This window comes from Pelecanus crispus, chromosome 18 (genome assembly GCF_030463565.1).
Source record: "Pelecanus crispus isolate bPelCri1 chromosome 18, bPelCri1.pri, whole genome shotgun sequence".
Classification (NCBI taxonomy): domain Eukaryota; kingdom Metazoa; phylum Chordata; class Aves; order Pelecaniformes; family Pelecanidae; genus Pelecanus; species Pelecanus crispus.
This window is the reverse complement of record NC_134660.1, coordinates 1157521-1171785: the sequence shown is the minus strand read 5'-3', so window position 1 is coordinate 1171785 and position 14265 is coordinate 1157521. Positions and strand designations below refer to the sequence as shown.

Sequence of the window (14265 nt, the reverse complement as noted above, 5' to 3'; positions counted from 1 at the left end):
TGGTAAAAACGGTGTGAAAGAGCTCTGCTTTGTTAAGCATTACTTTCTTTTTCTTCTCCTTCTTCTTCTTCTCTTTTCTCTCTCTCTCTCTTTTTTTTTTTTCCTCTCCTCCAAGGCAGTTTAGGAATTTCATATGCTTGTCTGCAACTCATTGGAAATTATGCGCCATATTGAAAGTGACATATAATTATAATAATTACGGGCAATGAAAAGCGTGGCAATAATAGTAAATGTCCTACAGCTGCGAAGCTTCTGCATGAATTGATTTTAAAAGTGACTGACATTAAACCAGCTTGTGGCACGGGGCTGCATTCATACATAGGTATTTCTGGGGGGCAGCGGGGCAAGGGACGGCAGGCACGAGACAGGGTTACATCGCGTTTTCCCCCTGCGAAGCAGCAGAAAACGGTATCCGACACAGGCTGGGCTGGTCGCTTGCTTCCAGTCCTAAATCCCCAGCAGAAAATGCACTTCCTTTCGTTTAATTCCCAAACCCAGGAAAAGTTTGCGCTTTGCATGCACGAGATTCCTCTTTGGTGCGGAGCAGAAACCTTCCCCATCCCACCCCGAGCACGGCCAGCGCTCGCAGGGAGCCTCTGCAAGCGCTTTCAAGCGAAAATAAAAATCTGCTCTTTAAAAAGAGCTCGTTAGACCTAGGGTAGGTTTTCTCCACCTTCCCCCCCTCCCCAAGTGGAGGCTGTATTCCTGGAGCTGGGAAGCTCCTCGTTTCGCCGGGCAAATTCCCTTGAAATCTGGACTTTTTTGCAATACACTTCACTTTGATTTGGGGATATGAAGCGAGGGACCAGATGTTTGAAAGATGCTAGGCAAATGTTAGGTATCTTTGGTAGATAAATGAGAGCATATTTTTGCCTGTTTCCTTGATTTATTATGTATATGGAGAGCGTTTCGTCATAACTCTTTGTACTGTAACAATAAAAAAGAGCGATACTAAAGCAGAATGTCAGCGAGGAAATACTATTGGTGAAAGGTCTTCCATTTAAGATTAGACAAAAAGAGGGAAAACCAGATTTATCTCTCCACTGTAACTTCCGTGTGCCTGGAGTTGCTTGTCCTTGCAGATTAGGAGACAGTGTCAGACAGAGAGGAGCAAGGCTGGCTGTGCAACTCTGCTCCTTAAGAACGGCAAGTTCCCCTGGAGAAGGGAAAGATAACAGCAATAATAATGACAGGGTGGTGTGCGCGAGATCGAAGACTTTGTTTTTATTAGAGAATTCCATGTTCATACCTAAGACAAACTTCAAACACAACACGTACAAAAATTAATAAAATATAACTTTTTGTTCTTGCTGTTGTTGCTTTCGCATCCTTTTAGGTAGTACTCGTTCTTTCAGTAGATTTTCCTTTTTAAAACAAAACAAAACAAACCAAACCAACCAAAACAAAACCCAAAAAACTAATTACAAAGACCCCAGGGCTTGATTAATTTACCAAAGGTGAAAAAAAAAAAAAAAAAAAAAAAAGAAAAATGAACAAAAACCCCCTATGTCAACCGTGCATGAAACATTTTTACAAAATTAAGACAATAAACACCCCAAATGACATATATTGCAGCACTTCCATTAAATACAAGAGTTAGCAGATTACTAACAGTGACACCAAGGGTAGAAACACGGGTAGGAGTCCTTTTTTTTTTTTTTTTTTTGTCTTTTCTCTTTCCCTTTCTTTTCCTCCTTCTCTATCTCTTCGCTTTTTTATTATTATTATTTCCTTTCGGGGGGTGGAGTGGGAGGGGAGGAAGGTCTAGGAAGGAAAAAAAAAATTAAAAAACGCAACTAGAAGCCTGATTTTTTTTTTTTCTTTTTTTTTTTCCTGGACACGACAGATCACTGGGAACGCGAGTCCATGGCATTGGTGGCCCAAACTTTCTAGCTGTTGCCGCTGCTGCAGAGGGCTTGTCCCACCAATGTGCAGGTTTTCCCTGTCCTCGCAGCCAGCCCACACCCCCCTCATCCTCTCGGCTCTCACACACACTCACTCACTCCCTCTCTCTCTTTTTTTTTTTTTTTTGTGTGTGTTTTAAATACTACTTTCACTCCGCCGTTTTCTCCTCCTCCTCCTCCGCGCTCAGTTGCGAGGAGTTGAGCAATTTATTCTCTTTTTTCCACTTCATCCTGCGGTTCTGGAACCAGATTTTGATCTGCCGCTCCGTCAGGCAGAGGGAATGGGCGATCTCGATCCGCCGGCGCCGGGTCAGGTAGCGGTTGAAGTGAAATTCCTTCTCCAGCTCCAGCGTCTGGTAGCGGGTGTAGGTCTGGCGGCCTCTGCGGCCGCTGGGCCCGAAGGAGGAACCTGTGACACCCGCAAAAAAATAGGAAAAAAATAGGGGAAAAAATAGGGGAAAAAAATAGGGGGAAAAAGGGGGAGAAAAAAGGGGAAAAAATAAAAAGAGAGGAAAGGGAAAAAAGAGGGGAACGCCCTCAGGTTTAGCGGAGCCGCGGAGATGCTGGCTAACCCGCGCGGATGCTACGCCCCGCACCGCGGCTGCGTGCGGAGGGGTGCGTGCCCGCTCCCCTCGCCGCCGAGGGCTTTGGCCAAGCCCAAAATGAACCCCAGCGCCGCGACCCCCCTCCGCGCGCGGGGAGGCTCCGCGGCCGGGCCGCACCCGCGGAGGCTCCGCGGCCGCGCTGCAGGCAGCAGGGCAGAGGGGTTAAGGCTGGGCTTGCCAGGCTGCAGGCAGCGCTGGGGAGACAGGGCAAGATCTATCTTATTCCGGGATGAAAAATCGCAAGGTGTGCTCGCCCCCCCGCCCGCCCCCGCTATTTTCCACCCTACCGGCAACTGTAATAGATCTGAGCATTTAAGCAATAATGAAGTGAATCGATCTGCCCAAACTCTGCATTAAAGAGGACACAACACTTTATGTCCCTGCGCTAATGGACATCAATTTGGAACTTAAAAGGCAACAAATGCATCTAAACATGGGAAGGAGGGTGGTGAGCCTCTATTATTTTTCTTCCCACCCCCCCCCCCTTTTTTTTTTTTTCTCCCCCTGATTGAGGAAACAGCACTTAAAGAAGTCATATATCACCAGGGGGAAAAAAATTCTCCCCAGGCAGACTTTTCATTACGTGCGAGTTTCATTAAAAATGTAACCCTCTCCTTTCAAATATTTAAACACTTTTATATTATTTAACTCCAGATCGGCTAGCCAGCGAGAGAGGGAGCTGCGTGGGGGTGCGGGTCCGTGCGCGTGTAAAGTCATCCAGATCTGATTTAGAAAAGATATCTCCCTGTGCGTGTGGGGGAAAGACAGAGACAAATCGTTGTAGCTGAGTGACACGCAAACTGGAATGTGCAAAAAAAAAAAAAAAAAAAAAAAGAAAGAAAAGGGAGGCGGGGGGGGGGACACACGGAGAAATACTGTATTGGGGTTTAAATACGGGGCCGACTTTTTAGCTGGGGGGGGGCGCTGGGAGAAAATACTTCAGCGGCGTGAAGTTTTGGTGCGTGTCAGGAGCAAGTTGGAGCCTCTCGTGCCGCCCAACTTCCCCGCTGGAAGTTTGGGCTCCGAAGTGAACCTTATTCCTGCTTCCCTCGCTCGCTCGCTCTCTCTCTCTGGCGGTAACAAATAAGAAAGGGGGGGAGGAGATTGATGTATTTATTTCTGTAAAAGAGTAAACTCACTATTGCAAGAGTTCATCCGCTGCATCCAGGGGTAAACCGGGGCGGAACACTTTTGCTCCTCGCTCTCTCCGAACACAGTTTTGCTCTGCGCGCAGTCCGACTTGCGCGGCTCGGGGGCGAAGGGCACCTCGTCCAGGGTGGGGGGGGCGCAGGCTGGGTCCTTCTCCCGGAAAAACCCGCCGGCCCCATAGTCACAGGCGGAGCTGCGGCTGTAGGCTCCGTTGCTTTGCTGGTAGTAAGGAGAGGAGGTATAGCCCTTCTCCTGGACGCCCGTGGCTCCATAGGTGGAGGGGTAGTGCCTCAAAGGATCCGCATAGCCCGAGGGATATAGCGGGATCTGTCCCAGGAAGGGCTCCTGCCCCGCCGCCAGACTCACCGGGAAGGTCGAGTTGACAAAATAAGAACTCATTGGAAGGAGCCTGCCGTCCTTTCCCGGCTTTATGATTTGTTGTGTTTTATAGTCCAAGTGGTTTAGCTATTAGTAGTATATCGGAGATTGGGTTTTAGCTGAAGGGAGATGGCGTGGTGCCAGCGAGGGACACAAGGAAATACAACCATCTGATCATGGGCTGACCAATAGCAGGCGCCTGAGGTTGCAAAATAGCACCCATGAGGAGCTGAGATTGCACCAGGGACCCCAAGAACAAACCATCCACCCCCTTTTCCCTCCCTTTTAAACAACAGAAACGCACCCCCTTAACCAAATATATAATATCTGCCGAAAGAAACATTCCCGGCGCGCTCGCGGCTTCATAAATAAATAAACGCGGCCCCGTCCCCCCCCTCCCCCGGCGCTCAGCGCGGGGGTGTGCGGAGCCCGTCTGCGCGGGCGGCCGTGTGCGCGCCTATATGCACTTACACACACGGAACGTATACAAACACCCGCTGCAAGTGGGGGGGGGGGGGGGGAAGTTAATTACTCGCATTCGGAAAACTTTAACCCCTGGTGTTTGCAAATCGTCCTGAAATGTCTGGGCACTTCGCTACAGTGAAAGAAAAAAAAAAAAAAAAAAAGAAAAAAGAAAAAAAAAAAGTTTTGTGTGGGTGTGTGTGAAGTTTGCAAGCAGGAGATCCCGCCGCCTTGATTAACTTAGATTTGCTATAGCAGAAGAAATCGGTTTTGACAACTTATTTCGGTTCATGATTATCTAATTACCATAGATTAGCATTCCCTGTTCAGAAAAAGCCGCGCTCGCTTGAACCAAACCTTCGCTTTTCACATATTGCATCTTTTTCCTTTCTTTTTTTTTTTTTTTTTCTTTTCCTTTTCCCCTGCAAAAGCTCCGTATTCGGGAGATAAATGGAAAATCGAAGTTATTTCCTTTATCCCTTGCTAAATCCCGATCTCCTCCGGAGTCCGGTACCGCATTGTGCCCTCTTGCGTTTTTTTGTTAATACCAAATCTATGCCCGACCTTTTATGGCCAAAAGGAAGCCTTAGGTTACGGTCAAAAGCCGAGTTTATTGATTGTTACGGATCCAGATGTTGTGTTGTTTTTTTTTTTTAAGGAGAGGAAAGCTGGCGTTGCGATGGGGCTGCAGCCTTGGAGGTGCGCAGAGACCCCGCTGGTTTGCATCCCACACCCCCACCCCCCGCCTTGAGCCAGTCCCCGCTGCAAAATACCTATTTTTGCAAAGTTAAAAGGCTGGAAGGGATAACTCCGAAAGTCTCAAGCAATTCCCGGTCACCCTAAAAGCTGCCCTTGGCTCTGGGCTTTGCCTCTCTCGGTTTTGCCCGGGTTTCCTCGCCAGAGATGCGCTCTGCTCTACCTGGTGCATCCCCCCTCAGAGCCCTGTTTGCTCAAGGTAGAGTTGGATCTCCGACCGCCGCCTTCCCTTCTTTCCAATGGGAAAATCAGAGCGATCTCACGGGGGAAAAAAAAAAAAAAACCCAACCAACAACTAAATTCAAGCCAGGACTGTCCCCCGATCATTCGCGTTTTATCAAGGATTTGTTTCCTGTCCGAATTTGTAGCCATCTGTCTGTCGGGGCTTATATGCAGCGAAATGACACGCCTTGCAATGCACACTCCCTGTACTTGAATCTGTGAATGTGGGCGCTACAAATCTAGAATTACATATATTACATGGTGGCTGCGGAGCTGCCAATGCGGCTCTCTCTGACGGAGCTTTAAGTATCTACGAATCTGGTATCTTATTACGAGCTAATTTATTTTAAACATCGTGTTTACAGCAGCGAAGCCAAGATTGTTTCATGCCACGGCTGCAATGAACATTTCGACTGAAACGTAATCCTTATAATTCAAGGAAATAACATGCAAAGGAAGTCGTTTTCCATCCTCCACCCCCTCTCTGACTGATATCTCTTATACTTGTTCTTGCAGAGTTTCCCTTTGTGTATGGAATGGACCCAAACTTACGTAGATCTGCTTTATTGGTATGCAAGTTTAAAAAAAAAAAAAAAAAGTGAGATTGAAAGGGAACGGTGACTAGAGAAAGAAAGAGAGGGGAGGAAAAAAAAAAATCGGATGAGAGCCTGAAGTTAACTGCTTTGCAGGAGCCGAACAGCTCATACATTTGATTAGAGAGTTACGCAATATTTGTAGCTCTGCAAAACCAGCGATTATCTGGCATGATCAGCTCCGCATGCAAATTTGGGGCTAAGACATGGGATGTCCTGATAATTCAATGCGTGAGTACATCTGCTGAAAATGTTTGCTCTGATGCTTTCTCTCACTTCTCGTGATTGCTCTGCAAATAAATCCCTCGAAATAGTTTTGGGAAAAAAAAAAAAAAAAATCCCTCTCCCCCGAGCTTTACGGTGGTAGAATACCGCTTATCCGAGCACCTTTGTGGCTAAAGCGGGCTTGTAACGTAGTTTGGCAGTCGACATTTTAAAAGAAAATTAAAACGCACTAATTGAAGCTGGCCGCTTGCTAATTGCTTATTGCTGACATTTTAGACGCGCTATAGATAAAAAATAATACGTCTTGCCTCTTAGAAGAAGGATGACCCTATGGATGGGCATTTGGGGGAGGAACAGAAGAGAGGAAAACTTGGTTGCCAGCGTGAAAAAAGCCCCAACGCCTGTCATAGTTTTCATCTTCCGGAGGGTCAGGCCCGCGGTCTAATTGATTTGCCACCTATAATACATGTAAATACGAGCAGAGGTCTCAAACCGCACTAAATCTCGGGGCGGTGAATGTTTAGCACGGAGGCGGTTTCTATTCCCAGTTCAATAGCTTTAAGAAAAAAAAAAATTGAATGAAAAAAAAAATTTAAATGTTGGCTTATTAGTGTAGCTGTTTAACAGACGCTCTCCTGCCTTCCCCGCTGAAGTCCGGAGGTAAATCTGAGACCCTTTTTGCGAATATATTTGCTTTGGACGCCTCCAGCGCCAGCCCCGCCGGGAGGGACCCAGGGGCGGCCGGGGCGGCGGCGAGGGGAGCGCGGGCAGCAGCCCCCAGGGCCGCCCGGCCGTGGGGCACCGACGGGCACATGTTTCTGTAGGGCCGCCCGGCCGTGGGGCACCGACGGGCACATCTTCCTTCCCTTAGCCCTTGGCCGCATCTCCGCAAAAACCGGCGCGGGGTTTGCTCAAGCAGGCGGGGAAGGTGCGGGAGGTGGTGTGGCGCGTTTAGCTGCGCGGGGCAGCCGGCTTTCCCCTCCTGGCAGGCATCGCTCACGGGGCAGGGTATAAATACAGATAAAGAGAAGTATTTACAGCGTGTCCGAGCCCAGCTCTCTGCCCAGGAAGGTCCCACTTTGCGCCGCTTTGCCTTTCTGGCCGGCGAACGCCAACCCCACCGAGCAGAGCCAGGCAGATAGATGAGGGGATTAAAACAACACCCAAATATTTCGAAATGCAAACAGAACAGAGCGTTGCTTGTGTGAAAGCTAAACCCGCTAAGAACTTGGTAGAAAGTTCAGTGCAGTTGGTTCCAATAAAAAATGAAACTCTCTTTTTTTCATGTGGAGCTGGAATTCCCGATCCTTCTGAAGTGAGAACACAGCGGGGGTTTCCCTACCGAGGGACTTATTGCAGCCATAAAGTCAAGCCAACACCACGAAAACACTTGAAAAAACCCCTTGTTCCTGGAGTCAGACATAGAAAGCCGCTGGCAGCAGAGAAGCCTCCCCTGTAACGCTCATGCACACCCAGCATCGCATCGGAAAAAAACCCCGACAGAGCCGTGTGCGGCTCCAGGGTTGGAGTATTTAAAACAATGATCCCTGAAGGTGTAAAAAAATCCCCGCTCTCCCCGCGCACAACCGCCTGAAACTTAATTTCCAGCAATTTAAGTTTAATTTACCTGACTTCCCGTGCAGTGCATAATAACCTTGTTAATGGGATCTTTGAAAAGAAGCAATAATAATCTGCCATTGTTCCATTAAAGAGTGCAGCTAATTATTAACAAAAAAAAAAAAAAAGAAGGGGAGGGGGGAGGAGGGGAGGGCAGAGGGGGAGCGGGGCACGGGGGGAGTCCAAATGCATCCAGCCCGAGGTGTGTCCGCAAGCCCCGGGGAGGGGAAGGGGGGGCTGCTGGTCAGCTCATACTGGGGACGCGGGGAGAAGGAGAGGGGAAGGCGAGACGGATCCTGTAATGCGGAAAGCGAATGCTGGGGGGTGCTGGGAATTACAGCATGGAACAAGTTAATCACGGCTGTTGCTGGTCGAAAGAGAGAAACTTTTTTTTTTTCCCCCTTCTTTTTTTTTTTTTCCCCTTCTTTTTTTTTTTTTTTTTTAACATAGTCCCCGGGCACCTCACTTTCTTCCAGAAAATGTCCCTAGTCTAGACGTAAACAGTTGCCAGGAAACTGTGTGGTAGAAGGAGGAAAACGAGAGGGAGAAAGCGAGAGGGAGGGAGGGGGCGAGCGAAACCTTTTAAAATAACAGACACGCATTGTCCCTCCGAAGCCTACAGTAACTTAAAAGTGATTCGTCGCCCGCTCCTTCCCCAGCAGCCCCCCGGTGTGCAGGGCCTGACACCTCCTGCAGACCCCCCCGGAACGACCACCCCGAGCAATGCGGAGACACGGGCCGGAGCTCAGACCCCCGCGCCTCGCGCGTCATTCGCGCACCGCGTTTGGCGACACCCCCGCTCTGCCCGCACCCAGCCACCCCCCGCCCCCCGCCCGCCTGCGGACAGACGGACGCGGGGCTCTATAGGTGCCCGCGCCCATAGGGTTGCGCACAGGCGGCAGCTGCGCACGCCCCTGGGGCGCCGGCGGGGGATGCACGGATCCATAGGCGCAGGCGGGGGATGTATAGATCCATAGGCGCATCTGGGGCGGCCGCAGCTCGCAGGCGGGGGGCACGAACGCGCCCGAGCGCGCCCTATAGCTGGGTGTCTATAGGCGCACCCACCGCCCGCGCCCCGCCGCGGGGCACCCCCCGGAGCGGCTTCGCCGGCGGGGCCCGGCCGGGGAGAGGGGAGGGCAGGCGGGGCACGGGACCCCCCCCCCGCCGGGGCACCGGCTGCGGGGAGCCCCCCGGGAGCCGCCGCCCGCCGCCGCCGACGGTAGATGGCAGCAGACGGCGGGGAATGGGCGAGCCGGCGGCGGCGGCCCCGGGGGGGCTGCGCGGCGGGGGGCCGCCCGCGCTTTGTGCCGCTCCAGCCGCTTCTCCCCAATAAACAGGCAGGGGAGGGGGCCGGGAGGGGAGCCCCGCCGGCAGCAGCGCGGACACCCACCCCCAACCCCTCCGGCACCCCCGCTGCGGGGGTCTCCCGGTCCCCGCACGCCGGACCGGGCTGAAATGGTTCCAAAGCTCTGCCCACAAGTGGTTGCCCACGCAGGATGTGGAAAAAGCGGCAGAAAAGCGTTTTGCAGCAAAGTTGCTAAATTAAATCCATTTTTTTACAATTTTTTTTTTTCTTTACGAACAGCAAAAAAAAAAAAAAAAGCGAGCGCGGAGAGACTTGGGGGAAAGGGAGAAGAGGCGTTTGATCCGACATTAGCGGTGCCCCCCCCACCCCCCGTGATTTATGAAAAATGTAACAGGTTCGGGAAGAAATAGCTTTTAAAAATGACTTTCTGTTTATTATTTCCACGGCTATGCGATCGTTTACTCGTGTCCACACAATATTCAGGCACAGTCAGTTTAGGTGAGATAAATCGTCACGTCATAAAATGGTTTATGCTTAAGTAATGAATCTCTTACTCAATCCCGCTTCGCGCACACAGGCTCTTACATTATCTGCTTTAAAAAGCACCTCGTAACAGCAGCAATTAGCACTGTATTTCACCCCCTGCCCCCCCTCCCACCCCCGAAAATTTTGAAAAAGACACATTTCAAAGGACGGGCAGCTCCGGACAAACACTTTCCCGGCGCGAAGGCAAGCGTTCGGGGAGCGCGGGGAGAGGGGAGGGGGCTTCGCTCGCCCCCCGGCTGCGCCCCGGCCGTGGGGCTGCAGCCCCAGCCGGGATTCCGGCCGGGAGCGCCGCGCAGCCCCGGTGCCACTGCAGAGCGCAATTAAATACAGGGAGGTTTATTGCACCGCAACGTCAGCTTCATTTGGGAGTTTCACGAGGGGGAAAAAAAAAAAAAAATACAATGAGAGCGCTGCGCTCTGGGTTGGCTTCGTTCTTATTATCTTTTTTTTTTTTCTCTCTTTTCTTTTTTTGTTCTTCCCCCCCCCTTTTCTTTTTTTAACTAATTTCCAGAACCTTATTTCCGAGGACTGCCGCGAAGTGCCCTCTCCGAAGAAACCACCCACATAATAATGACCCTGGAGAGCAACGCAAAACCCAACCGGCTTCCACACAAACTTCGCCAAATTACGGGGCTCGCCTGAAGACAGGCAAACTGGCAAGAGATTCTGCGAGGGGGAAAAAAATAAAACACGACAACTACCCACAAAGGGTTTGGTATTTTTTTAAAGGCAGTATCTAAAAGCCTCCGTCACCGAGCTACTGCAAAATCCTTCATTCCAAGTCTACTATCTCCAGGTGACCTTTACAGGCTTTATTTTCCCCTTATTCCCTTATTCCATTTTTCTTTCTCCTTCTTATTCCCTTTCTTATTTTCTTCCTCTCTTTCCCTCTCTCGCTTTCTCACATCTTTTCTCAATTTTCTTTCTCTATTTCTTTCTTCGCTCAATTTCTTTCTTTACCTTTTTTGCATTCTTCTTCCCCTCTCCTTTTCTCTCTTTTCCTCACCTTTACGCCACACTTTTTCCGGGAAATTGTCACTTAAACAGATTTCCACCACCCCTGATTTCTTGCAGTGCCTCCCTTCTTCATCACCCCACCCTTCTCTTTCTCTTTACCCCCTCCCGGGTAGAAAGGAGAGGGAGATGGGGAATGGAATAGAAAAGGCAGCTTGACAAATGCATTTTCTCAAAGAAAAAATTAAATTAAGAGAAACAGATATTATTCCCTTACCTTTTGACGTCCATTTCTGTGGTATAAGTAAAATATATAGGGAGAGAGAGACAGCGTTTGCTTATCTGTTAGCTGACAAATATTGTCCCAACCTGATAGCCGTCGATTGCCTCTCTGACTTGTGAGAGCTTCTTGCATTTCTGTCATTTGCATAGAAAATGGAGTAACTTCCCTCTTTGAAAAATGATAGCCTCCACTCGGTCCAGAATCTCCTCTGCCCCTCCATTACTACTGAGACTCCAAATCAGCAGGCAAATTAACAGAGGAATTTAAAAAAAAAAAAAAATTTAAAAAATCATATAACTCTTTTGCTACGTGTGTGCGCGGAGGTGGGTGCCTATGTGTGCGTGTGGATGTGTGCACAGGCGTCCCCCCCGCCCCTCTCCCCTGTTTTAGCCCTATCGAGCTTATACACAAAAGTAAAAAAATGTAAAGAGGCGAGAGCCCTATAGAGGACACTGATCCGACCCAAGGTGCAGCGGACAGAAGAATGGTGCAATATAACCACATGGGAAATAATAAAAAGTTCATGTTCACGGTTAGCAGTCCACATGACCGGCTCTGGCCAATCCCAGAACCCAGCCACTCATAAAGTTCTATCACAAAGTTGTAAATTTTCATAAAACAACAAGGAATTTATTGCATTTCTTCATGACCGGTTTAACAGCAGTCTTTTTCTTAGCCGCCATCTTTTTTTTAAACAAAAATAAAAGAATATGAAAGCGGGTTCAGGGAATTTTTTCCCCGCTCCGTGGTTGCGAGTGGGGGGGGTGTTGGAGAGAAATAATCGAGTAACGCCTCACACGTTGGGCTGCGAACAATAACGGCCCCCCCAGAATAAAGAGCTTGGGGTTGGCTTTTAAATGGGGGAAGGCACAGTAAAACAGTGGGGTTCGGGTGGGATTTTTGATGCCTTTTTTTTTACGCCATTGGGATCCTTTCTGCTGAAAGGGGCGATTAGCAGATTTCGGGGCGGGGGGGGGGGGGGCGGGGGGAGAGGAAAAAAAATAAAAAAAGCAAAAGAGGCAAATAAAGGCAATAAAAGCGTGGCCGGGGTGCCCATGCCCCGGGCAGAGCCGAGCCGGCGGGGTCCCTGCCTGCCGCGCTCCCCACGGCCACGGCCCCCCGGAGCCGCCGGGCCCCCTGCAGCGCGGGCGGGGGGCGCCGGGGCAAGGTGGGGCCCCCGCCGCTGAGCCGCTGCCCGTGGGGCGCACGGAGGCGTCGCTGGGGCTTGCGTTGCCTTTTTTAATTTTTTTTTTTTCTTTTTTTCCCATGGAATTCTCCTCAGTCCCTGCGTGCCCCCCGGCCGCAGAGGGCCGTGCCAGGGGGGCGGCCGCGCCAGGCGCGGGGGGGGGGGGGAAATTTCTGGAACCTCTGCTTTTTTTTTTTTTTTTTTTTTTCCTCCCCCCCATCCCCGCCACGCACAGAGAGCTCCTGCAAAGAGATTGCACCAAGGGGGTTCACCAAGGAAAAAAAGGAAGATTTCCCTCTCTTCCCCCTTCCCTTCAAGTGGGAATTTGTGTGCGAAAGCCGTAACAGCGGCTGCCTTTCCTAATGGGCTTCCCGTGATGAGTATATGCAGCAAATCCGGATTATGGACGTGGGCGCGCAGATGCTTGACGTGTCACCTTATTTTGGCTAAAACCTGCTGCAGGGTGCCCTGCGCGCCCCGGCTTAGGACCTGAGGTCCCTGCGGTGGTGGGGGGCGGAAAAGCAGGGAGGGAGGGAAGGGGAGAAGGTGGGAAGCTGCCACCGCCAAGTCCTTCCAAAGCTGGCTGCATTTTTTTTTTTTTTTTTCCCCCTTCCCTGTGCATCTTGCGCAACGCATTTGTGGAGTGAATTACGTGGAGCCTCCGCGGGAGGAATCCGCGGCTTTACTGCGCAGCCTGGCAATGTAAATAAACAGGCAGGGGCGGGAGGGGGTGAGGGCGGCGGAGGATGCGCCCCCGCGCAAGTGCTTAAATTTACTCGCCTTTTGTTTTGCATTGTTGATTTTTTTTTTCCCCCCGCGTTTAATTGCTTTAATTTATTTTATGCGCGCTTTGATGCTAAACATTATTTGGTGCTAATGAAAGAGTTCCAGTCCGTAGTAAAGTAATTGAAGGGCGGAGGGAGAATCTAAAAAAAAAAAAAAAACATATATATATATATACTAAAGGCACGGCGATATAGATTGGGTTTCTGCAAATTAGTTACAAGAAGAAGAGAATTAAATGAAGGGGCGCGCAGAGTGTTTGGGCTGGTGCGGGCTCCGCCGCGCTCCTCCTTGACGCTCCCACCTCCTTCGGGAAGAGCCCAGCGCAACGGCCGGGGAGGGGCGGGAGAGCGGCCCGCATCTCCAGAGCCCCGAATATCAAATATATCTGGGGGAATTCGCCAAATCTATTGCAAAGCGACTCAAATTTCGAAAGGAGTGACTGTCCGAAAAAAAGAGAGAGACGTTCAGGATGATAGGTCGGGGCACGTATTAATCTAAAAGCATCTTTTAGTATATTTATTTTACATGGGAAAAAGCAATTCCAAAAGCCCGTGTGTTATTTTTAATAAGAAAAGGGGAAGGAACCCAACGCGATGGTAGATTATTGGAGATTTCCTTTTTATTTTGAAGAATAATAATCACAGACAAGGGGAGAAAAAAAAAAAAAAAGCAACGCGCCGCCATTAAATAATTTGCTACTTTGATATACAACATTTTACGTAGCACAATATTAATTCCTCTTCTTTTTTTCGTAGAGACTTGAACAAGGAAGAAATCCAGGTAAAAATATACACAGACAAAAGAGCATAGCAAGGAGAAAAGAACCACAGAGGTTACAGGGAGAAGGCGTAATAATCATTCGCATTATGTACAGGACTATATACGCTAAGTATAATTTGCATTCAGACTTTCAGGTCACATTTTCTAAATTAAAGGTGCTAATCACGACCACGTTACTTCATACCAAAAAGTACACAGCGAAGTACAAACGGAGATTTACAAATTACCTGTACTATAGGAAGACTCACATAGAAAAATGTGTCTATTCTGACTCTAAAGCCACATTTAATAGGTAGATAGTCATTCTATTGTACAAAAAAAAAAAAAAAAGACTTTAATATAGGTAGTATTTTTTTCAGTGTCAGGAAACACAATGTATCATTCCTAGGGTTTTTAATTATTTATGCACTTATCATTTATCTATTTTAATATATAGTCTTTTTCTGTGTGTTTTCCCCCCCCTTTTCTTCTCGCGTGGGTTTCCACGTTTCCTGCATCCACCTCTCGCCCCTT

General features: G+C 49.4%; 1 protein-coding gene across 1 annotated transcript; it reads right to left on the bottom strand.

The window, feature by feature from the left end:
* Positions 1 to 2053: 2053 nt before the first annotated feature.
* Positions 2054 to 4057, bottom strand: HOXB6 (homeobox B6). The gene is made up of 2 exons (XM_075722876.1): positions 3649 to 4057; positions 2054 to 2313 (listed from the first exon to the last, which is right to left on the bottom strand). The coding sequence occupies exons 1-2, from the start codon at positions 4055 to 4057 to the stop codon at positions 2054 to 2056; spliced, it is 669 nt and encodes a 222-aa protein (XP_075578991.1).
* Positions 4058 to 14265: the final 10208 nt, after the last annotated feature.